Genomic DNA, 25,217 nt, shown 5'->3' with positions numbered 1-25,217 from the left:
GAGGAAATTACCAGCGCTGTGAACTTGTTTTTTTTAAATGGCCAGCAAATGGGGTAAAAACAAGGTTAAAGGGATATGAACCCAAAAAATGTTTCTTTAGTGATACAGACAGAGAATACAATTATAAAAACGTTTCCAATTTACTTCTATTATCAAATGTGCTTTGTTCCCGTGATATTGTGCGCTGAAGAGATACCTAGGTAGGCGTCTGAAGCACTAGATGGCAATAAATTGTGCTGCCGTCTAGTGCTCTTGCAAATACATAACATTGTTGCAAAACTGCTGCCATATAGAGCTCCAGAAATGGGCCAGCTCCTAACCTTATGTCCCTGATTTTCAACAAAAGAAACAAAAAGAAAAGAAAAATTGATAATAGAAGTAAATTAGAAAGTTGTGTAAAATTGTATGCTAAGGAATAATTTTTGGCTTTCATATCCCTTTTCAGTAACAGTTTACTCTAATTCTTTGCACGTGAGAGGGATACTGCGTATTGCTGTGCTGTTGCGGAACACTGGAACATAAGGGGTCATGTGATCTGGTTGCTGCGCATACTCAGTTACAGCAGCTTTAAAGGGACAGTCTACACCAGAATTGTTATTGTTTTAAAAGATAGATAATCCCTTTATTACCCATTCCCCATTTTTGCATAACCAACACAGTTATATTTATATACTTTTTACCTCTGTGATTATCTTGTATCTAAGCCTCTGCAAACTGCCCCTTTATTTCAGTTCTTTTGACAGACTTGCAGTCTAGCCAATCAGTGCCTGCTCCCAGATTACTTCTCGTGCACGAGCACAGTGTTATCTATATGAAATACGTGAACTAACACCCTCTAGTGGTGAAACACTGTTAAAATGCATTCTGAAAAGAGGTGGCCTTCAAGGTCTAAGAAATTAGCATATGAACCTCCTAGGTTAAGCGTTCAAGAATACCAAGAGAACAAAGCAAAATTGGTGATAAAAGTAAATTGGATTTTTTTTTAAAATTACATGCTCTATCTGAATCATGAAAGTTTATTTTGGTCTAGACTGTCCCTTTAATGTAAAATCAGCTGCTTCCTCACCTTCCTTTTTAAGCGGAGAGTTTTTACTATACAGTACTTTATTTATTTTTTTCTGATTTTAGTGATAGTCACGTCCAGATGCTGGAGGATTGTGTAAATGAGACAATTCATGAACATAACAAGCTGGCAGCCTGCTCAGATCAGTAAGTGAGCGCAATGCACTTATGTTTAACACAACTGCATGGTGAAGTATCCTATGTAACCCATATATAGTTACAGGGTCACGAAAGGGCAATATGTAACCCAGCATTAGTTACAGGGTCCTGAATGGGCAATATGTAACCCAGCATTAGTTACAGGGACATGAAAGGGCAATATGTAACCCAGCATTAGTTACAGGGACATGAAAGGGCAATATGTAACCCAGCATTAGTTACAGGGACATGAAAGGGCAATATGTAACCCAGCATTAGTTACAGGGTCATGAAAGGGCAATATGTAACCCAACACTAGTTACAGGGTCATGAAAGGGCAATAAGTAACCCAACACTAGTTACAGGGACATGAAAGGGCAATATGTAACCCAGCATTAGTTACAGGGACATGAAAGGGCAATATGTAACCCAGCATTAGTTACAGGGTCATGAAAGGGCAATATGTAACCCAACACTAGTTACAGGGTCATGAAAGGGCAATATGTAACCCAACACTAGTTACAGGGACATGAAAGGGCAATATGTAACCCAACACTAGTTACAGGGTCATGAAAGGGCAATATGTAACCCAACACTAGTTACAGGGTCATGAAAGGGAAATATGTAACCCAACATTAGTTACAGGGACATGACAGGGCAATATGTAACCCAACACTAGTTACAGGGTCATGAAAGGGCAATATGTAACCCAACACTAGTTACAGGGACATGAAAGGGCAATATGTAACCCAACACTAGTTACAGGGTCATGAAAGGGCAATAAGTAACCCAACACTAGTTACAGGGACATGAAAGGGCAATATGTAACCCAGCATTAGTTACAGGGACATGAAAGGGCAATATGTAACCCAGCATTAGTTACAGGGTCATGAAAGGGCAATATGTAACCCAACACTAGTTACAGGGTCATGAAAGGGCAATATGTAACCCAACACTAGTTACAGGGACATGAAAGGGCAATATGTAACCCAACACTAGTTACAGGGTCATGAAAGGGAAATATGTAACCCAGCATTAGTTACAGGGTCATGAAAGGGCAATATGTAACCCAACACTAGTTACAGGGACATGAAAGGGCAATATGTAACCCAACACTAGTTACAGGGTCATGAAAGGGAAATATGTAACCCAACATTAGTTACAGGGACATGACAGGGCAATATGTAACCCAACACTAGTTACAGGGTCATGAAAGGGCAATATGTAACCCAACACTAGTTACAGGGTCATGAAAGGACAATATGTAACCCAGCATTAGTTACAGGGACATGACAGGGCAATATGTAACCCACATCTAGTTACAGGGTCATGAAAGGGCAATATGTAACCCACAACTAGTTACAGGATCATGACAGGGCAATATGTAACCCAAAACTAGTTACAGGGACATGAAAGGGCAATATGTAACCCACAACTAGTTACAGGGTCATGAAAGGGCAATATGTAACCCAACACTAGTTAAAGGGACATGAAAGGGCAATATGTAACCCACAATTAGTTTCAGGGACATGAAAGGGCAATATGTAACCCGCAATTAGTTACATGAAAGGGCAATATGTAACCCGCAATTAGTTACATGAAAGGGCAATATGTAACCCAAAACTAGTTAAAGGGACGCAAAAGGGCAATATGTAGCCCACAACTAGTTACAGGGACATGAAAGGGCAATATGTAACCTAAAACTAGTTAAACTTCCATGATTCACATTATAAACCGTTACTGACTCTAGAGCAGGAGTATTTGCAAGAATGTATAACCCTGTTGCTAATGTTGTTCTGCTACTGTATAGTGCTGGAGGATACCAAGAGTGATGACTTGGCTATAGAACCACCACTGACTCTCGCAGCAGGCTTATGGCTTGAACATTGCTGCATGGGGCATACACAGCATATGCGCGTATGCTTCTCAAACAGTTATAGCTTTTACTAGCAGCATTTTCACTGATTGCAAAAATTCTACCATTCAAACTGAAACGCAAGTTACATTTTTGACACTTATGTCCATTTTAATATAAAGAAAAACTATGCAAAATAAATGACAGTAATTTGAAAATTGTTTTTTTCTACAAATAATTATTTTATAGGGAATTACAGTTTGAATAGGGTTTTTTTTTGTTTTTTTATATTAAAAGATTTTTATTAGTTTGAAGTAAGTCCAAATACATACATTCAGATAACTTGAACAGAAAAAACAAACAAAGTTTCTCAAAATTAAACCTTTTAAGTATCAAATGTAGGTGTAATTTCGCTGGTGCGACCTTTAAGCAGATAGTTGAAAGTGGGTACATACTTTGTACATAGGTCTCCTATAATACATAGCAATAAAATAAAGGAAGGGAGAGAAAGGAGGGGAAGGGGGAGAGCCGAAAAGAGGGGGTTGGGTATGGGGAGAGGTGAAGGACTTCTTTATAATCTAAGCACAATAATTATTATCAAGACTCAGGTTGTAGGATTTGGTGTCATATTCTGGTTCCACATAAAGAGTATATTAGTGAAGTGATCTGATTTGTTGTGGAAGCTATGGTACATTTCTTCTAATGTCAACACGTGTTTGATTTCGGAGAACCATTGTTGGACAGTGGGGACTTGTGGCTTCTTCCACATGCGTGGTATAAGCCTCTTGGCACTATTAATCATTATCTGTAGTAAACCAGTCTTGTATTGGCAATGTAAGTGTGGAAGCTTGTTAAAGGGACACTGAATTTTTTCTTTCATGGTTCAGATAGAGCATGCAATTTTAAGCAACTTTCTAATTTACTCCTATTATCAATTTTTCTTCGTTCTCTTGCTATCTTTATTTGAAAAAGACATCTAAGCTTTTTTTTTTACGTTCAGAACTCTAGACAGCACTTTTTTATTGATGGATGAATTTATCCATCAATCAGCAAGGACAACCCAGGTTGTTCACCAAAAATGGGCTGGCATCTAAACTTACATTCTTGCATTTCAAATAAAGATACCAAGAGAATGAAGAAAATTTGATAATAGGAGTAAATTAGAAAGTTGCTTAAAATTTCATGCTCTATCTGAATCACGAAAGAAAAAAATTTGGGTTCAGTGTCCCTTTAAGTAGAATTGTTTGTGGGTCTAATGTTATCGTTTTGGTTAAGTTTTTTTGTTAATGTAGGCTTCAACTTGATCCCAAAAAGGTCTGATTGCTGGACAGTCCCACCATATATGAGATAATGTATCCTGGTTGCAACATTTCCTCCAGCATTACGGAGAGGCAGCTGGGTATATTCTATGTAGACATATAGGCGTTAAGTACCATCTGGCTAGAAGTTTATAATTAGTCTCGACTATACTGGCTGATACAGCTGATTTTTTTGATCGGTTTAAAGCAGCGTTCCCAAGTAGAGTCGTTAATTTGTGTGTTTAACTCTTTTTCCCAGAGTGACCGAAAAGTGGTGGGTTTTTGTGAATCCGCCAATTGTAATATTTTGTATATTGACGATATCAGGTGATTAGGGGTGACAGGTAGCAAGCATAGCATCTCAAATGGAGTGCAAGGTCTGCTGAATTGTTTTTTGTCTGAGTGATTAAGTAAAAAGTGTCTAATCTGAAAATAGGAGAACCAGGTAACAAGTGGGGCCCCTATATCATCTTTTATTTCTAGAAATGTTTTGATGTGTCCATCTCTTAGGAGGGAGCGTATAGAAACCTTGGTAGTGTCAGGGTGCCAGGAATCAGACTGAGACGAGAAGTGCAAAAATAATTACACCTTTTATTAATAGCAAAAAATTATAAAATGTCCACAAGTCAAATAACAAGCCAGGAGTCAAAACCAGAGCTTGTAGTCAGACGAGCCGAGTCAGGAGCCAAAGCGAATAGTCAGACGAGCCGGAATCAGGAACAAGGAGAACAGCAGATTCAGGAACAAGCCAGGGATCAGGAACCAGGAAGGACGTCAGGCAGCTAGGTAATACACAGGAACTCTCACAAACAGGTCTCAGACAACGCAAAGGCAAAGCATACTGAACAGAGGCCCTTTAAATAATAAATGATGACATCACAATTCTGAGACTGCATCCTGTCTCACATGGATGATGCACAACAGTCTGGCCATAAAAGGAAGTGCAGGAAGTGAGTAGCATCCCCCACAATGCACCAAGTCAGGAAGAGAGGTGAGTAAAATGGCTGCCAGCAGCACATGGCAAACACAACAGGGAAAAACCCTGACAGTTCCCTCCCCTCAATGACCCCTCCCACGCGGGAGGACAAAAGGCTTATTGGGGAAACGGGCATGGAAGGCACGGAGGAGGGCGGGAGCATGAACATCAGAGGAGGGAACCCAAGAACGCTCCTCCGGACCGTAGCCCCTCCAGTGAACCAAATACTGTACACTGCCCCTGGACATACGAGAGTCAATAATGCTGCTGACCTCATACTCCTCATGGTTGTCAACAAAGATAGGACGGGGACTAGGCAACACAGTGGTAAACCGATTACAAACCAATGGTTTCAAGAGGGAGACATGAAAAACATTGGAGATGCGCATAGCAGGAGGAAGGTCAAGAGCGTAGGCCACAGGATTAACCCGTCGGAGTATTCGAAAAGGACCAACAAAACGGGGAGCCAATTTATTGGAAGGCACACGAAGGTTCAAGTTGCGGGAGGACAGCTAATCTCTCTCACCAACCTGGTAGGAAGGTGCGGGCAGACGCCTACGATCAGCCTGTAACTTTTGGCGCTGCATATAACGATGAAGGCAATCCTGAATCTGCACCCACGTGGAACGGAGTTGCAGGAGATGCTCCTCCAAAGCCGGAATACCCTGAGACATGAATGAATCGGGCAACAAGGATGGTTGAAACCCATAATTCGCCATGAACGGGGATAACTTGGAGGAAGCATTAATAGCACTATTACGAGCAAACTCTGCCCAAGGTAACAGTTCAGACCAATTATTGTGGTGATCTGAGACATAGCAACCGAAGAACTGTTCCAGAGCTTGATTAGACCGCTCCGCAGCCCCATTGGATTGAGGGTGATATGCTGAGGAGAAGGAAAGCTGGATCCCCATTTGAGCACAAAAGGAACGCCAAAATCTGGAGACAAACTGGCTACCCCGGTCCGACACTATCTCCTTGGGTAACCCATGTAAACGGAAGACCTCCCGGGCAAAAATTGAAGCAAGCTCCTGAGCGGTAGGCAGCTTCATCAAGGGAATGCAATGTGACATTTTAGAAAAACGGTCAACCACCATAAGGATAACACTATTGCCATTGGAAACAGGGAGCTCGACAATGAAGTCCATGGAAAGATGTGTCCAAGGACGCTCACCATTAACAATAGGTTGAAGAAGACCCACAGGAAGACTTCGAGGAGTCTTATACTGTGTACAAACTGAGCAGGAGGCAACATACGCAGCAACATCAGAACGAAGACCTGGCCACCAGAATTGTCGAGTGACAGACCAAATCATTTGGTTCTTGCCTGGGTGACCTGCGGCTTTAGGATAGTGGTAAGTGTGCACAAGTTTAGTTTGAAGATTCTCAGGAACAAAACACTTACCACTAGGTTTCTCAGGTGGTGCATTGGTTTGTGCAGCCAGGATCTCCTCGCCCAAGGGAGAAGTCAAATTATTACGTATGGTAGCCAAAATATGGTCAGGAGGTATAACTGGAGTAGGTACAGACTCCTCCTTGGACAGAGGCGAAAATTGTCGAGAGAGGGCATCAGCCCTAACATTCTAACTACCAGGCACGTAGGAGACCACATAATTAAATCCAGACAAAAATAGCGCCCATCTGGCCTGTCGGGGCGACAAACGTTTTGCTTCAGATAAGTTAAATTCTTGTGGTCAGTAAGAATGAGCCCTGGCACGCTAGTACCCTCGAGAAGATGCCTTCATTCCTTGAGTGCCAAAATTATGGCCAGTAATTCCCTGTCGCCAATTTCATAATTGCACTCGGCTGGAGACAATTTCTTAGAGAAGAAACCACACGGATGCAAGGAACCGTCAGGCGTAGGAAGTTGAGACAAGAGGGCACCTACTCCAGTCTCAGACGCATCGACCTCAACAACGAAAGGCAGGACAGGGTTAGGATGAGCCAGAACTGGAGCGGCAGCAAAGGCAGTCTTAAGACTATCAAAGGCCTTAATGGCAGTAGGTGACCAATGGAGTGGATCATTCTCTTTACGGATCATGTCTGTGATTAGGTTTGACCAAGGAAGAAAAGTTTTTAATAAACTTCCTATAGTAATTGGCGAACCCCAAATAACGTTGAATAGACCGAAGACCAACTGGGCGAGGCCACTGCAGATAACTTGTCAGGATCCATGGAGAACCCTGCAACGGAGATAACATAACCTCGGAAGGTTACTTGAGTCTGATGGAACTCACATTTCTCAAGTTTACAAAACAGTCCGTTCTCACGTAGTCTCTGAAGAACCCGTGTAACATCAGAACGATGAGCCTCAAGTGTGGGTGAGTGTATGAGGATGTCGTCTAAGTACACCACAACACACTGTTGCAACATATCTCGTAGGACATCATTAATAAATTCCTGAAAAACAGCAGGAGCATTACATAGGCCAAAGGGCATTACAAGATACTCATAATGCCCGCTCCTGGTGTTAAATGCTGTTTTCCATTCGTGACCCTCCTTAATCCTAACGAGATTGTATGCTCCTCTCAAATCAAGTTTAGTAAAGACCGTAGCTCCCTTGAGGCGGTCAAAGAGTTCCGTAATGAGCGGAATAGGGTAAGCATTCTTAATGGTAAGACGATTAAGACCCCTATAATTGATACATGGTCTTAAAGGACCAGTAAACACAGATTTGCATAATCAACAAATGCAAGATAACAAGACAATACAATAGCATTTACTCTGAATTTCAAATAAGTAGTAGATTCTTTTCTAAGACATTATAAAGTTATGTATATTTCCACTCCCCCTGTACCATGTGATAGCTATCAGCCAATCACAAATGCATATACGTATAGTCTGTGAGTTCTTGCACATGCTCAGTAGGAGTTGTTGACTCAAAAAGTGTAAATATAAAAGACTGTGCAATTTTTTTTTAATGGAAGTAAATTGTAAAGTTGTTTAAAATTGGCTGCTGTATCTGAATCATGAAAATTTAATAAAACCTGAGTGTCCCTTTAACTCGCCACCCTTTTTCTTCACAAAGAAGAAGCCAGCCCCTGCAGGAGAGCAGGATTTGCGGATGATCCCCCGCGACAGAGCATCAGCAACATACTCCTCCATAGCACAATTCTCTGCAACAGACAGAGGGTACACCTGGCCCCGAGGAGGAATGGCTCCGGGTTGCAGGTCTATGGCACAATTGTAAGACCGGTGAGGAGGCAACGTAACGGCACACACCTTGTCAAACACGTCTCGGAACTCTCGGTACTTCTCTGGCAATTGAGATACCGAAGAAGTGCACAAGACTTTAACTGGTTTCCGAAGACAAGTGGAAATACATTGCGGGGACCACGACAAAATTTCGGACCTGCGCCACTCGAGACTGGGATTGTGCTTTTGGAGCCAGGGATAACCCAGAACAACTGGAAAATGCGGAGAGTTTATCACCTGGAACTGGAGGGTTTCAAAATGGAGAGAAAAAAACAAGTACTGTGGGCACCTTAAAGGGCAGGTCAAAAAAATATGAGTTGATTATGTCCTAATACATATGAAAAAAATCTTTTAACAAGTGATAGGTAAATGATCAAGAAAAAAAATCTTTTAACAAATGATAGGTAAATGATCAAGAAAAAAACAGCCAATTGAAATGAATGTTAAAATATAATTTAATTAGACTTTACTAAATGTATTAAGAGTTGTAAGCGAAATAATTCATTCAATGAGATAAATATAAAAAGGCAATACTAAATGTACATAAATAAATGCATACAAACTTATTTATATAAAATGAGTAATTCTCTGTAAGTGACCTATCTATGTAGAGAGAAGACCTCTAAAGACACTTCAAAATACTTAGCCTCTGCTGCAGACAGGGTTATGGAAGCAAAAAAGCAGTACCTTAATTTGTTCAGGAGCTCCAAGTGTTTTTGTAATCCAGTGTAGCGGTTATAACGCCAGCATGAAACAGCTCTGGGAACCCTCTGTGTGTGATGGGAAGAAAGCCGCCGAGCTCCTCTCCCCTGCACACTCTGGCTTGACAAAGGCTCTGCTAAGAGCTGAAACGTTGCCGGAACTACTTTCTTCACACTATTGTGGCTCACTAAGGACACCGTACTCCAGGAAACACTGAAGCAACAAACGGACATCACACAGCTGAGGGTGGAATTCCAGAGGGTGTAGGGGAGAGGAGCTCGGCGGCTTTCTTCCCATCACACACAGAGGGTTCCCAGAGCTGTTTCATGCTGGCGGTATAACCGCTACACTGGATTACAAAAACACTTGGGGCTCCTGAACAAATTAAGGTACTGTTTCTCCACGGCTATAACCTGCGCAGGATTGCCGTTTTACACCAATCCTAAAACTTTGAAATTGAATTGAGCATCATTGTTGCAGCTCATTGTTATTTTTCTTAAATAACCAGGATTTGTTTTCTCTCATTAGTACTGCTTTTATGCTTCCTTAACCCTGTCTGCAGCAGAGGCTAAGTATTTTGAAGTGTCTTTAGAGGTCTTCTCTCTACATAGATAGGTCACTTACAGAGAATTACTCATTTTATATAAATAAGTTTGTATGCATTTATTTATGTACATTTAGTATTGCCTTTTTATATTTATCTCATTGTATGAATTATTTCGCTTACAACTCTTAATACATTTAGTAAAGTCTAATTAAATTATATTTTAACATTCATTTCAATTGGCTGTTTTTTTCTTGATCATTTACCTATCATTTGTTAAAAGATTTTTTTCATATGTATTAGGACATAATCAACTCATATATTTTTTTTACCTGCCCTTTAAGGCGCCCACAGTACTTGTTTTTTTCACTTCAATATTCCTTTTGCTAGTTTGTAGGGAACTAGTATCCATCTGTGGTGCTGGTCCTTGCTGTTGGATTTATAGCGCAAGAAGTTTAATCTCTTTTTCAAAATGGAGAGCCCCAACAGCCATGGACAACGGAGCAGTTTCGTGAGTAACGAGTGCGGGCTGAAGGGGCCTGCCATCAATGGCCTCAATAGCAAGTGGAATGGACCGAGGCAAAACAGGAATGGAGTGGTCTGCCCCCGACAGGACCTTAGGTGTGAGCGTTTCCCGGCCGTGTAGGACAAGACTTCAAAAGGTGGCCCTGTAAGCCACAATAGAGGCAGAGCCCCTTCCTCCTCCTAAAGGCCCTCTCCGCCGCGGAGAGACGCGTGAATCCCAACTGCATTGGCTCAGCAGTACCTGGTGACTCAGGACCAGGAGGCATGGGAGGAGGGGGAGGCATGGGTGGGAACGAACACGTAGGAGACAACGGAACAGGAGGCTTCTGCAAGCGCTCCATTAAAGAGGGCCTCTCTCTGAGTCTGATGTCAATTAGGATCAAAAAAGACACCAATGCCTCGAGATCCTCTGGTAAATCTCTGGCAGCAACTTCGTCTTTAATCGCATCAGAGAGCCCATGAAAGAAGGCGGCAACAAGGGCTTCATTGTTCCAACCTACCTCTGCGGCAAGCGTACAGAACTCAATAGCATACTGAGCAACATATCTTGTACCTTGCTGAATGGACATGAGTCATTTAGCAGCAGAGGAGGAGCGAGCCGGAACATCAAATACCCTTCGAAAGGAGGCCACAAATTTAGGGTAATTTGAAATCACAGGTTTATTAGTCTCCCACAAGGGATTAGCCCAGGCAAGAGCTTTGTCAGAGAGTAACGAGATGAGAAATCTCACCTTAGCTCTGTCAGAGGGAAACGCCTGAGGTAACATCTCAAAGTAAATGCCCACCTGGTTCAAAAACCCTCTGCACTGAATAGGATCGCCTCCATATCGCTGAGGTAGAGGTGCAGAACCGAACATGCTCCTGGTAGGCAAAGGTGCAACAGCGGAAACAGGAGCAGCCATAAAATGCGGGACACTTTGGTCCAAATGTGCAGTGCGAGTCAGCAGGGTTTGCAGGACTAGTGCAAATTGATCCAAGCTGTGATCCTGTACATCCATCCTGGAAATGATGGCAGGTAAAGGTGGATAATTAGCAGCATCAGGATTTATGGCCTTTGCGTAATGTCAGGGTGCCAGGAATCAGACTGAGACGAGAAGTGCAAAAATAATCACACCTTTTATTAATATCAAAAAATTATAAAATGTCCACAAGCCAGGAGTCAAAACCAGAGCTGGTAGTCAGACGAGCCGAGTCAGGAGCCAAAGCGAATAGTCAGACGAGCCGGAATCAGGAACAAGGAGAACAGCAGAGTCAGGAACAAGCCAGGGATCAGGAACCAGGAAGGACGTCAGGCAGCCAGGTAATACACAGGAACTCTCACAAACAGGTCTCAGACAACGCAAAGGCAAAGCATACTGAACAGAGGCCCTTTAAATAATAAATGATGACATCACAATTCTGAGACTGCATCCTGTCTCACATGGATGATGCACAACAGTCTGGCCATAAAAGGAAGTGCAGGAAGTGAGCAGCATCCCCCACAATGCACCAAGTCAGGAAGAGAGGTGAGTAAAAAGGCTGCCAGCAGCACATGGCAAACACAACAGGGAAAAACCCTGACAGGTAGGTACAGTTTGTGTGTCAGCTGGGTTGCATAGGTTGAATCCGGAAAATATGTTTTTGTTCAATATTGGCGTAAGTGGAGAGTAGTGTGTAGAGATTTTATAATTTTGGCCACTGTTTTATCCCAGACTCTTAGTGTTTCTTCTAAAAGAGGGTTAGAAGGTGTAATACGTGGTCGAAGTTTGTTTGGGATCCAACATAAGTGACGAGTTGGGGTGTGTATGAGGTTCTGGTCATCGATTACTACCCAAAATATAGGCCTATGTATTTGGTTCCAGGACACTATGCGTAAAAGATGTATTGTGGTATAATAATTTGGACTATTCGGGACTCCTAAACCTCCCTGTTCCCTGGGCAGGTATATCGTATGTCCTGGAATTCTTTGTTTTGAGATAAACCATATAAATTTATTTAGACTTTTTTGAAGACTAGTTATGTATGCTATTTATAGGGTAAGAGTTAGTGTCTACATGAGGTATAGAATTTTAGGAAGAATAGTCCTCTTAACGGCATTGACTCGTCCGAGCCAAGATAGATGGTTAGTTCGGTGCCATGAATTAAGCTCAATGTCTATCTGTCATCTTAGGTTTTCATAATTTGTCGTAATCGTTTGAGATGGTGGGTTTTATTGTTAAGCCTAGGTATGTGAAATGATCTACTGAGAAAAAGGGAGTTTGTGTGTTAATAAACTGTCCATCCCCTGGGGAGGTCCGCGACATCATGATCACAGACTTCCCCATGTTGATGGAGAAGTTAGAGTGTAGTTTGTACTCGTCCATAATATTGATTAGGGCTGGTAACGACTCCTTGGGGTTAGTAAGGGTAAAGAGAATGTCTTCCGCCAACAGAAGACATTTGGTGGTGTATGACCCCATCTGAATTCGCCTACCCTCCTGAGCTGCTCGAACTTTGGCGGCTAGCACCTCCACTGAGAGCGCAAATACAGAGGTGAAAGAGGGCATCCTTTGCGGGTGCCATTAGTGATTGTGAAGGGATTTGAAAATTTAATTATAGACTATTACTTTTGCGTTAGGGAGAGTATATATTGCCAAGATCTTATCAATAAATGTTTGCGGGATCCCGAATTTTAGTAGTGACAGCCATAGAAATTGCCAATTGACTCTGTCAAAGGCGTTTTCAGCGTCTGTTGACAGTAGGGTGAGGGGCAAGTTTAGAGATGTGGTATGATGGATAATTTGAAGTAGTCTAGTTGTGTTATCCTTGGCTTCACGGGTGGGGATGAAGCCGACTTGGTCTTCATTAATCAAATATGGGAGACAGTGTTTAAGTCTGTTTGCCAGGATTTTAGAATATATTTTCAAGTTTGAGTTGTTTTATGATCCTTTAAGTATTTCTACGTTAATCTGTACATCTGATTCGCTCACAGATTCTCTTCTGCCCCCACAGTCCTTATTAGTGAATTTAGCTGATTGGCTGTTTGAGACAACTCCTACAGTTCTATTGGTAGACAGGGACAGAAACCCACCAACCCAGAGGAATTCATAGGTGGTTGTTTGTTTTTTGTTTTGTTTAGTAAAACAAAGAAACTTTTTATAACATTTTTTTTTTAAATACTATTTTTATATGGAATATGAAACCCCTCATTTTTTCTTTCATGATTCAGATAGAACATCTGATTTTAAACAACTTTTTAATTTACTACTATCATCAATTTTTCTTCATACTCTAGGTATCTTTTGTTGAAAAACAGGAACATAAGCTAAGGAGTGTGCACATTTCTGGAGCACTATATGGCAGCAGTTTTGCAAGAATGTTATTCATTTGTAAGAGCACTAGATGGCAGCACTATTTTATGTCATATAGTGCTCCGGATGCCATTACACAGAATATCATTATAACAAAGCTCATTTTGATATATTTCATTAAGATGTTATGCTCTGTCTGAACCACAAACTATTTTTTTTGAGTTTCATATCACTTTAAGTGTAGGTCAACTAAAATATGTTTAAATTTGCTGCTGTAGTGTCCTTGTGAGATCATCGGAGATCACTGCTTTGTGTGTATCGGGTTCTCATCAGCTTTTACTGTAGATGAAGCCGCAATATGAGGGTTCTGGTGGGTACTTGGTGCAGGTTACTTATGTAATAACGTCACACTCTGTTTTTAGCCTCATGCAAATACAGAAATGTGAGCTGGTGTTAATCCATATCTACCCGGTTGGTGAGAACAGTCTGGTGTCTGATCGCTCCAAAAAGGAGGTAAAGCAATCACTTCCTATTACTATAGAACCCCTGGAATGTATAAATAACAATATTCTGATCTCATGTATCTCTGGCATTACAGATGAAATCACAGTATACTCCTTGATTATATTCAGTTGCTAAGAATCCTAGATTGACTTACTTACTACATTTAGGGAAAGAAAATTTTATTGCAGTTAAAAAAAATTTTTTTTTCAAAATCTGTAATTTTTGGGAAAGAGCAGCATTTACATTTGCCAAATAATCATATAATCAGAACAATTATAGTAAAGGTGTATTCGGTCAGTAATATATACTGGTAGTTTCCATATATGATTGTTATTGGTTTATTGTGGTAGCTAAATCCTTTGGCATCAGTAAAGCCCAGGGGGTAGTGCACTATTTTTTTTTAAAGAGACAAAAAAGTCAACATTATAGATCGAAAAATAGAAAGAAATGTCCTCCTTTAGAGGAAGTAAAGGAAAAATTGAGCCATTAATATGTAGTGGCAATGATCTCACTAAACAGATTAATGTGGTGTTTCCTCAGCGCTTCAGGATAAACAAACATCATATAGTAAAACAATACTGCAACAAGCATAAGTATTTATAATGAAAAACAATACTGCAACAAGCATAAGTATTTATAATGAAAAACAATACTGCAACAAGCATAAGTATTTATAATGAAAAACAATACTGCAACAAGCATAAGTATTTATAATGAAAAACAATACTGCAACAAGCATAAGTATTTATAATGAAAAACAATACTGCAACAAGCATAAGTATTTATAATGAAAAACAATACTGCAACAAGCATAAGTATTTATAATGAAAAACAATACTGCAACAAGCATAAGTATTTATAATGAAAAACAATACTGCAACAAGCATAAGTATTTATAATGAAAAACAATACTGCAACAAGCATAAGTATTTATAATGAAAAACAATACTGCAACAAGCATAAGTATTTATAATGAAAAACAATACTGCAACAAGCATAAGTATTTATAATGGTTATGCAGCAAGAAAGAAAAACATAGACTAATATTTGTGAGCCACATAGGTATTCATGAGCTTTGGAGACTTCTGGATCACAAGTGTGGTTGGGACGTGTGTGTTGTGAACATGGATGGTTTGACTGCTTGTGTGTTGTAAGTGCATGATGAAATCCTAGGGATCTTTTATCGGCTATGCCACAGCTGCCTGACTTCAGCTATTTAATTGGTCCTTGAGTAAATATAAGTATGAATACATGGATATAGATATAATTCATTTGATAATGAAAACAATAAATGTGATTATATGTTCTTTTCTGGGATTCCATTAAAAAAGAAGAACTCAGTTTGCTTTGTGCTGCCATTATTCAATCTTAGCAGGTCCATATAAAACACTCTAATCTTCAGCTACCCTAAGAATGAAATGGTTTTTCTCTTTAGTTGTCGCCTGTTCTAACGAGTGAAGTTCACAGTGTCCGTGCCGGTCGCCATCTGGCCACTAAACTTAACCATTTAGTTCAACTACACTTTGACTTGGCTTCCACTACCATAACCAACATCCCAATGAAGGTAAGATGGTCTCTCCCTACTGAACCCATTAGGCTTTTTACAACCTTTTTTTTTTGGACGTTCTTTTTTTTACATTGTTTTTTTTTTTTTTCTCCATTTCATATTTTTCTGTTTTTCACTAGCCCACACTCAGTGTCTGTGATCAGGTTAGTACATTCTGAAATCCACTTCCTCCAAACAAAAGTTCCTAGATGGCAGGGCTGTGGACAAGAATACTAGGTTGCCTAAAATTCAGCTTCTGCTTATACAAAGAAGTGGTTTCCTTACCCTTTTGGTGTTCTGTTGCCCTGTAGTTGTGTAGAAATTTCTGCCCTTCTCTGTGTTTGTGATGTACCTGATTTATGTTCACTTGGCCATCTGAAGCCCACAAATGTCCTCATTTGGTCGTCTGGAGTTGCCTTAACCCCTCCCATGGGTTCTCTAACCCATTCAGACACATTTTTTTGCTTGGCTTACTCTACATCCTTGTGCAATACTAACAGTGTGCAGTAAGAATTTAATTTCTCTTGCAGTTCAGTAGGTAACAGGTAGGTTGTTCTGTTTTGTTTTTTTTAATAAGGTCTTTTCTGGGTTATATAATAAAATGTTTTAATTATTCCTGATCTAGTTGCCTTTTAAAGGGCTTGTATTATTTTTTATACAGACATATAAATTGTTTTTATAGTTAGAAGTTTTTTTTTTTTTTACCTTGAGAAACATACCTTTTTGTATAATGTTTAAACCTGAACAAATCGTGTTCCAATTAGTCTCTCCTACTGTGTTTTATTTCTCCTCCTTTATAAGGAAGAACAACATGCAAACACCTCTGCAAATTATGACGTAGAACTTTTCCATCACAAGGAAGCTCATATAGATTTTATGAAGAGCGGTAAGTGTTGGGGAGACGTGATATCAATCTGTTTAGCTGTATGTGCATGTTATATTTTGATAATTATAAAGGGTCGTGTCAGAATTGTTGTAGCCAAGTCCATACATTGTGAGGACAGAGGTGCACAGAGCCGATGTGTCAGTTTTTTTTTTTAGTTTTTTTTAATGTGAGAATAGTGATGTATAGGGCAGATGTATCTGTGCTGGAGGAGGATAGTGATACACGTAGTAGATGTGTCCATGAGGATAGTGATACACGGGGCAGATGTGTCTGTGCTGCATGAGGGTAGTGATACACAAAGCAGATGTGTCAGTGCTGCATGAGAATAATGATACACGGGGCAGATGTGTCTGTGCTAGATTACGATAGTGATACACGTGGTACATGTATCAGTGCCGCATGACGATAATAATACACAGGGAACATGTGTCTCTGCTAGATAAGGATAGTTATACACAGGGCAGATGTGTCAGGGCTACATGAGAAAAGTGATACACAAGGCATGTGTCTGTGCTAGATGAGGATAGTGATACACGGGGCAGATATGTCTGTGCTGCATGACGATAGTGATACACGGGGCAGATATGTCTGTGCTGCATGACGATAGTGATACACGGGGCAGATATGTCTGTGCTGCATGAGGATAGTGATACACAGGGCAGATATGTCTGTGCTGCATGAGGATAGTGATACACAGGGCAGATATGTCTGTGCTGCATGAGGATAGTGATACACGGGGCAGATGTGTCTGTGCTGCATCAGGATAGTGATACATGGGGCAGATGTGTCTGTGCCGCATCAGGATAGTGATACACGGGGCAGATGTGTCTGTGCCGCATCAGGATAGTGATACACGGGGCAGATGTGTCTGTGCCGCATCAGGATAGTGATACATGGGGCAGATGTGTCTGTGCCGCATCAGGAAAGTGATACACGGGGCAGATGTGTCTGTGCTGCATCAGGATAGTGATACACGGGGCAGATGTGTCTGTGCTGCATCAGGATAGTGATACACGGGGCAGATGTGTCTGTGCTGCATCAAGATAGTGATACACGGGGCAGATGTGTCTGTGCTGCATCAGGATAGTGATACACGGGGCAGATGTGTCTGTGCTGCATCAGGATAGTGATACACGGGGCAGATGTGTCTGTGCTGCATCAGGATAGTGATACACGGGGCAGATGTGTCTGTGCTGCATCAGGATAGTGATACACGGGGCAGATGTCTGCTGCATCAGGATAGTGATACACGGGGCAGATGTCTGCTGCATCAGGATAGTGATACACGGGGCAGATGTCTGCTGCATCAGGATAGTGATACACGGGGCAGATGTCTGCTGCATCAGGATAGTGATACACGGGGCAGATGTCTGTGCTGCATCAGGATAGTGATACACGGGGCAGATGTCTGTGCTGCATCAGGATATTGATACATGGGGCAGATGTGTCTGTTGCATGAGGATAGTGATACACGGGGCAGATGTGTCTGTGTTGCATTAAGGATAGTGATATATGGGGCAGATGTGTCTGTGTTGCATGAGTCTTGTGATACACGGGGCAGATGCTAAAGATAGTGATAGTGATACATGCAGGCTGTGTTATGGTTGTCTGCTGTGTGAGGTTAGTGATATATACAGGTTGTGTTATGATTGTGTCTGTGCTGTTTGAGGTTAGTGATAGTGATACATACAGGTTGTGTTATGGTTGTGTATGTGTCTGTGCTGTGTTAGGTTAGTAATACATACAGGTTGTGTATGTGTCTGTGCTGTGTTGGGTTAGTGATACATACAGGTTGTGTATGTGTCTGTGCTGTGTTAGGTTAGTGATACATACAGGTTGTGTATGTGTCTGTGCTGTGTTGGGTTAGTGATACATACAGGTTGTGTATGTGTCTGTGCTGTGTTAGGTTAGTGATACATACAGGTTGTGTATGTGTCTGTGCTGTGTTGGGTTAGTGATACATACAGGTTGTGTATGTGTCTGTGCTGTGTTAGGTTAGTAATACATACAGGTTGTGTATGTGTCCGTGCTGTGTTGGGTTAGTGATACATACAGGTTGTGTATGTGTCTGTGCTGTGTTGGGTTAGTGATACATACAGGTTGTGTTATGGTTGTGTATGTGTCCATGCTGTGTTGTGTTAGTGATACATACAGGTTGTGTATGTGTCTGTGCTGTGTTGGGTTAGTGATAGTGATACATACAGGTTGTGTATGCGTCTGTGCTGCGTTAGGTTCGTGATACATACAGGTTGTGTTATGGTTGTGAATGTGTCTGTGCTGTGTTAGGTTAGCGATACAGACACATACATACAGGTTGTGTTTGTGTCTGTGCTGTGTTAGGTTAGTGATACATTCAGGTTGTGTGTGTGTCTGTGCTGTGTTAGGTTAGTGATACATACAGGTTGTGTATGTGTCTGTGCTGTGTTGGGTTAGTGATACATACAGGTTATGTATGTGTCTGTGCTGTGTTGGGTTAGTGATACATACAGGTTGTGTATGTGTCCGTGTTGGGTTAGTGATACATACAGGTTGTGTATGTGTCTGTGCTGTGTTGGGTTAGTGATAGTGATACATACAGGTTGTGTATGCGTCTGTGCTGCGTTAGGTTCGTGATACATACAGGTTGTGTTATGGTTGTGAATGTGTCTGTGCTGTGTTAGGTTAGCGATACAGACACATACATACAGGTTGTGTTTGTGTCTGTGTTGTGTTAGGTTAGTGATACATACAGGTTGTGTTATGGTTGTGTATGTGTCTGTGCTGTGTTAGGTTAGTTATACATACAGGTTGTGTTTGTCTGTGCTGTGTGAGGTTAGTGATACATACAGGTTGTGTATGTGTCTGTCCTGTGTGAGGTTAGTGATAGTGATACATACAGGTTGTGTATGCGTCTGTGCTGCGTTAGGTTCGTGATACATACAGGTTGTGTTATGGTTGTGAATGTGTCTGTGCTGTGTTAGGTTAGCGATACAGACACATACATACAGGTTGTGTTTGTGTCTGTGCTGTGTTAGGTTAGTGATACATACAGGTTGTGTTATGGCTGTGAATGTGTCTGTGCTGTGTTAGGTTAGTGATACATACAGGTTGTGTTATGGTTGTGTATGTGTCTGTGCTGTGTTGGGTTAGTGATACATACAGGTTGTGTTATGGTTGTGTTTGTCTGTGCTGTATGAGGTTAGTGATAGTGATACATACAGGTTGTGTATGTATCTGTCCTGTGTGAGGTTAGTGATAGTGATACATACAGGTTGTGTTTATGTCTGTCCTGTTAGGTTTGTGATACATACAGGTTGTGTTATGGTTGTGTTTGTGTCTGTGCTGTGTGAGGTTAGTGATACATACAGGTTGTGTTTGTGTCTGTCCTGTGTTAGGTTGGTGATAGTGATACATACAGGTTGTGTATGTGTCTGTCCTGTGTTAGGTTAGTGATACATACAGGTTGTGTTTGTGTCTGTGCTGTGTGAGGTTAGTGATAGTGATACATACAGGTTGTGTATGTGTCTGTGCTGTGTGAGGTTAGTGATAATGATACATACAGGTTATGTATGTGTCTGTGCTGTGTGAGGTTAGTGATAGTGATACATACAGGTTGTGTATGTGTCTGTGCTGTGTGAGGTTAGTGATAGTGATACATACAGGTTGTGTATGTGTCTGTGCTGTGTGAGGTTAGTGATAGTGATACATACAGGTTATGTATGTGTCTGTGCTGTGTGAGGTTAGTGATAGTGATACATACAGGTTGTGTATGTGTCTGTGCTGTGTGAGGTTAGTGATAGTGATACATACAGGTTATGTATGTGTCTGTGCTGTGTGAGGTTAGTGATAGTGATACATACAGGTTATGTATGTGTCTGTGCTGTGTGAGGTTAGTGATAGTGATACATACAGGTTATGTATGTGTCTGTGCTGTGTGAGGTTAGTGATAGTGATACATACAGGTTGTGTATGTGTCTGTGCTGTGTGAGGTTAGTGATAGTGATACATACAGGTTATGTATGTGTCTGTGCTGTGTGAGGTTAGTGATAGTGATACATACAGGTTATGTATGTGGCTGTGCTTTGTGAGGTTAGTGATAGTGATACATACAGGTTGTGTATGTGTCTGTCCTGTGTTAGGTTAGTGATAGTGATACAGCACAGACACAAACACAACCTGTATGTGTGAGGTTAGTGATAGTAATACATGCAGGTTGTGTTAAGGTTATGAATGTGCGTTGCAGGGGGAGCTGTGTGATGAAGCTTACAAACTTGACTACACTGTGTTTTTAGGTTTTATCCCCACAAGTTAAACTTCAGATTTCACGGTTGCTTTTCTGTACTTCAGGTGAGGGTCATATTGGGGCCTACAGAGAACCAACACTAAAGGAAACTGTGACCCTGAAGTGGTGCACCCCCAGGACTAACAATGTGGGTGAGTAAAACAGACAGTGTGATTCTCCTTTTGTGCGTTTACACTTTTGTAATATAATGCGCCCCCAGATGAGTGATTAGTAACTTTATTGCCGCCTGATCTTAGAAAAAATTAGATCTTCACAGACAACACTATGGACTAGACATATTGCTATTACCGATAGTGCTGCTGAGTAGCAATTCTATTACATTTGAAAAGTTTATCATGGAAAATGTCTACAAAAATCTCCAAAGACTTTTTCATGTAGAATTTATAGAAAAAAAACTAAGAATTTAAAGTGAAATATAATGCAGCCTATACGTACAGATCTCTATTGATTGCAGCAGCAGACCTGGGATATTTATAAAAGATATAAATGTGCACGTTGGTGTTTGACCTTTGTATAAATAAGTTGGATGGTAATATCTGGTTTTAAAATGTAGTAGTATTATTATTATTATTATTATTATTATTATTATTATTATTATTATTATTACATAAAGGTAATGTACAGGACAGCTGGGCTTGTAGGGTTACATTCTAAAGGGGTTCAAGGAGATGACAAAAGATGCGAGGAACTAAGGTGAGAAGGGTTAGCATACATTATATGCATCTGTAAACAGTAGAGTCTTTAGGAGCGCTTGATAGTTTGAAAACTAGTGGAGAGTCTTATGGAGCGAGGCAGAGAGTTTCACGAGTTTGGGGTCATTCTGGAGAAGTCCTGTAGATGGAAATGTGATGAGCTAAAGAGAGAGGAGGTTATGAGCCGAGCAAAGGGGACAGGAGGGAGAGTATCTGGAGACGAGGTCAGAGATGTAGGGGAGAGCAGTGTTATTGAAAGCCTTGAACATTGGTGTCAGGATTATGTGTTTTATTCTGTAGGCTAGAGGAAGCCAGTTATTATTATTATTATTATTATTATTATTATTATTATTCTTTATTTATAAAGCGCCAACAGATTCCGCAGCGCTGTCCATGGGTACAAAGATAAAAGTACAGTACAATATAAAAGACACCAGACAAAGTTTAACAAACAAATACAGGGGGAATTGAGGGCCCTGTTCCTGTGGGAACTTACAATCTAGATGGTAGGAGGGTGAGAAACAGGAGGTGGGGACTGCAAAGGTGAGAATGATGTTAGTGTGGAGTTAGATGGGGCAGCAGTTAGAATTCATTTTTTACTGATTTAGAGATAGGCTTCCATGAACAGAAAGGTCTTTAGGGAGCGTTTAAAGGAGGAAAGGTTAGGGGAAAGTCTGACAGCTCTGGGAAGTGCATTCCAGATGGTTGGTGCTGCACGAGAGAAGTCCTGTAGCCTGGCATGGGAGGAGGTGATGTTAGAAGATGCAAGGAGCAGGTCATTGTTGGATCTTAGGGGGCGGGCTGGGGTATATTTCTTGATTAGTGAGGACAGGTAGGGGGGGGCTACGTTGGTAAGGGCTTTGTAGGTCAGGATGAGAATTTTGAATTTAATTCTGCTGTGGATGGGTAGCCAGTGAAGGGACTCGCAGAGAGGTGCAGCAGATACAGAGCGTCGGGAGAGGTGGATTAGCCTAGCAGAGGCATTTAGGATGGATTGAAGAGGGGAGAGGCGGGAGAGAGGGAGGCCAGTTAGTTGGTTATTACAGTAGTCAAGTCGGGAGATTACCAGGGAGTGGATTAGCTGTTTAGTAGTTTCAGCACTCAGAAATGGACGGATTTTGGAGATATTGCGTAGATGGTTGCGACAGGAGGAAGAGAGCAATTGGATGTGGGGAATGAAGGACAGATTGGAGTCAAGTGTAACTCCTAGGACACGGACTTGGGGTGGTGGGGAGATAGTGGTATCACCAACAGTGATTGAAAAGTTAGGAACCGGGGTAGAATTAGAGGGGGGGATTAGAAGGAGCTCAGTCTTGGACATATTGATTTTTAGGTGGTGAGAGGCCATCCAAGAAGAAATGCCAGATAAGCAGACACCGATGTGAGCAAGGACAGAAGGAGAGAGTGAAGGGGCGTATAGGTAGATCTGGGTATCATCAGCATAGAGGTGGTAGTTGAAGCCATAGCTACTGATAAGTTTTCCCAGTGAGGATGTATAAATAGAGAAGAGTAGGGGACCCAGAACAGAGCCTTGAGGTACTCCAACAGACAGAGGCAATGGAGAGGAGTCGCCACCAGAAAAGGAGACAGAAAAGGACCTATTAGAGAGATAAGAGTGGATCCAGGAAAGGGCAGTGTCAGAGCCCAAAGGAGCTGAGAGTCCGTAGGAGAAGGGGATGGTCAACTGTGTCAAAGGCAGCAGACAAATCAAGTAAGATAAGTATTGAGTAGTGGCCATTTTTTTTAGCAGAAAGAAGATCATTAGTGACTTTGGTGAGGGCAGTCTCAGTCGAGTGTTGGGAACGCAAGCCAGATTGTAAGGGGTCAAGCAGTGAGTTGGAGGACAAGAAGTGGGTTAAGCGATCGAAGACTAGTTTTTCCAGGGAGGAAGTGTTGTGTAATTGAAGAGTCTGGCAGAGGCATTCATTATGACCAGTAAAGGAGATAGGTGGCCGCTAGGGAGACCAGAGAACATGGAGTTGCAATCATAAAGGCAGGAAATGATGAGAGAGTGGATTGAAATCCTAGTTGTGTCTTGTGTGAGGAAGTGGTGAATTTTGGATTCGTTTATTAAGGTGGAAATTGCAGGAATTTGTAAAAAACTAGATGTGAGGACTTAATTAAAGATCTGAGTCAAGTGTGACACCAAGACATCGGGCATTAGGGATTGTGGGTATTTATGTTATCAACAGTTCTAGAAAGTTGGGGGTGAGATTTTGGAAGAAGGGGAGACAATAAGCAGCTCAAATTTAGAGATATTTAGCTTAAGGTAGTGAGAGGACATTCAGGATGAAATATTAAAAAGACAGTTAGTTACACAAGTTAGCAAGGAAGGAGATAGGTGCAGAGAGGTAGATGTGGGTCTCATCAGCATACAAATGATACTGAAACCTGTTGGACTTTATTAAGGACAAGTGTCTACAAAGATATTTATCATGTTTAGATTAAATGAACAACAACTTTTCTTTCCTAAAGAAAGAAAAATTATAAAAGTTGTTTTGTTGATTGTCACAATAGTAGTACTGTATCTTATTGAAACTTGATGCATAAGAAGTCATCTTCTTGATGAGGTACACAGTCCCCAACGTAAAACTTGCCTTTAATACAATCTGTGAGGGTCCTTGTAATACTGATGAAGTGATTTTATAGAATCTCGCTTGACCAGAGAGCTTTAGACAATCAAGCTCTAAACCCTTTGACCTTTTGACTGGTGTATCCTATTTATGCCCATAAGTTAACAGTTTGCTTGTGCACAGATAATCAGAACATTTTTTGTACTTTTTTTTTCTGTTTTTCTTAATTTTTCAGAGTTACATTATTGTACTGGTGCATTCCGAATATCCCCGGTAGACGTAAACAGCAGACCTTCCTCTTGTCTTACCAACTTCCTGTTGAATGGTAAGGCATTCTGTATGCATAGGTTATATCAAACCTGTCCCCACCTCCCTGTCAGGCCAGATTTTGAGGATATCTGAACTAGAGCACAGGTGAAATAATTAGGTGATTAGTAAACATGGTTATTTTACCTGCTCTCAGCCAAGGTTATCCTGAAAACCTAGTTTGTTAGGGAGGACTGAGGGCAGGTTTGAAAACCAGTGGATTAAAGGATCCCTAGATGCAGTAATTACACAATTTTTCTGCAGTGTTGCAATAAGTGGACATACTACATGAGTAACATTTTTTTTGAATATATTAATAACCTTGTTTGATGCAATTGTTTTTCAATGCCCATACTTCTCACCACGTATCTTATATGCAGGAGCCAATCCTGACATACTGGAAAAAGACAATGATTTCCACTCTCATTTTGTTAGGAAAACTTACATTATTTATAGTATCTTATCACTTCTGTTGATGCCAATTAGGGACGTATATGATGGAGTTTAGGTTTGTGAAGTCTGCCATGTACGCTCCAACTTTCAGAAGTGAAAAGCCCATACATTTCACACTCAAAGTCTACTCCAGAAATGTTATTGTTTAAAAAGATAGATAATCCCTTTATTACCCATTCCCCAGTTCTGCATAACCAACACAGTTATATTAATATACTTTTTACCTCTGTGATAACCTTGTATCTAAGCCTCTGCAGACTGCCCCGTATCTCGGTGCTTTTGACAGACTTGCATTTTAGCCAATCAGTGCTGTCTCATAAATAACTCCACAGGAGTGAGCATTATGTTTATCTATATGACACACATGAGCTTACACTAAGTGTGAAAAACTGTCAAGATGCACTGAGATAA

At 41.0% G+C, this 25,217-nt stretch overlaps 1 protein-coding gene across 2 annotated transcripts in view; it reads left to right on the top strand.

The window, feature by feature from the left end:
* Positions 1-25,217, top strand: part of INTS13 (integrator complex subunit 13) — a 58,069-nt gene that overhangs the window by 10,499 nt on the left and 22,353 nt on the right. The window contains exons 5-11 of one of the 2 annotated variants that reach the window (XM_053719091.1): positions 1,129-1,209; positions 13,987-14,077; positions 15,504-15,632; positions 15,755-15,778; positions 16,416-16,500; positions 20,827-20,913; positions 24,283-24,372. In XM_053719091.1, the coding sequence (XP_053575066.1) occupies positions 1,129-1,209; positions 13,987-14,077; positions 15,504-15,632; positions 15,755-15,778; positions 16,416-16,500; positions 20,827-20,913; positions 24,283-24,372 (587 nt within the window). The remainder of the gene's footprint in view (positions 1-1,128; positions 1,210-13,986; positions 14,078-15,503; positions 15,633-15,754; positions 15,779-16,415; positions 16,501-20,826; positions 20,914-24,282; positions 24,373-25,217) is intronic. The other variant, XM_053719092.1, reaches the window with a different exon arrangement.

This window comes from Bombina bombina, chromosome 6 (genome assembly GCF_027579735.1).
Source record: "Bombina bombina isolate aBomBom1 chromosome 6, aBomBom1.pri, whole genome shotgun sequence".
NCBI classification, from domain to species: Eukaryota; Metazoa; Chordata; class Amphibia; order Anura; family Bombinatoridae; genus Bombina; species Bombina bombina.
The sequence above is the reverse complement of the archived record's forward strand: the minus strand, read 5'-3'. Positions and strand labels throughout refer to the sequence as shown.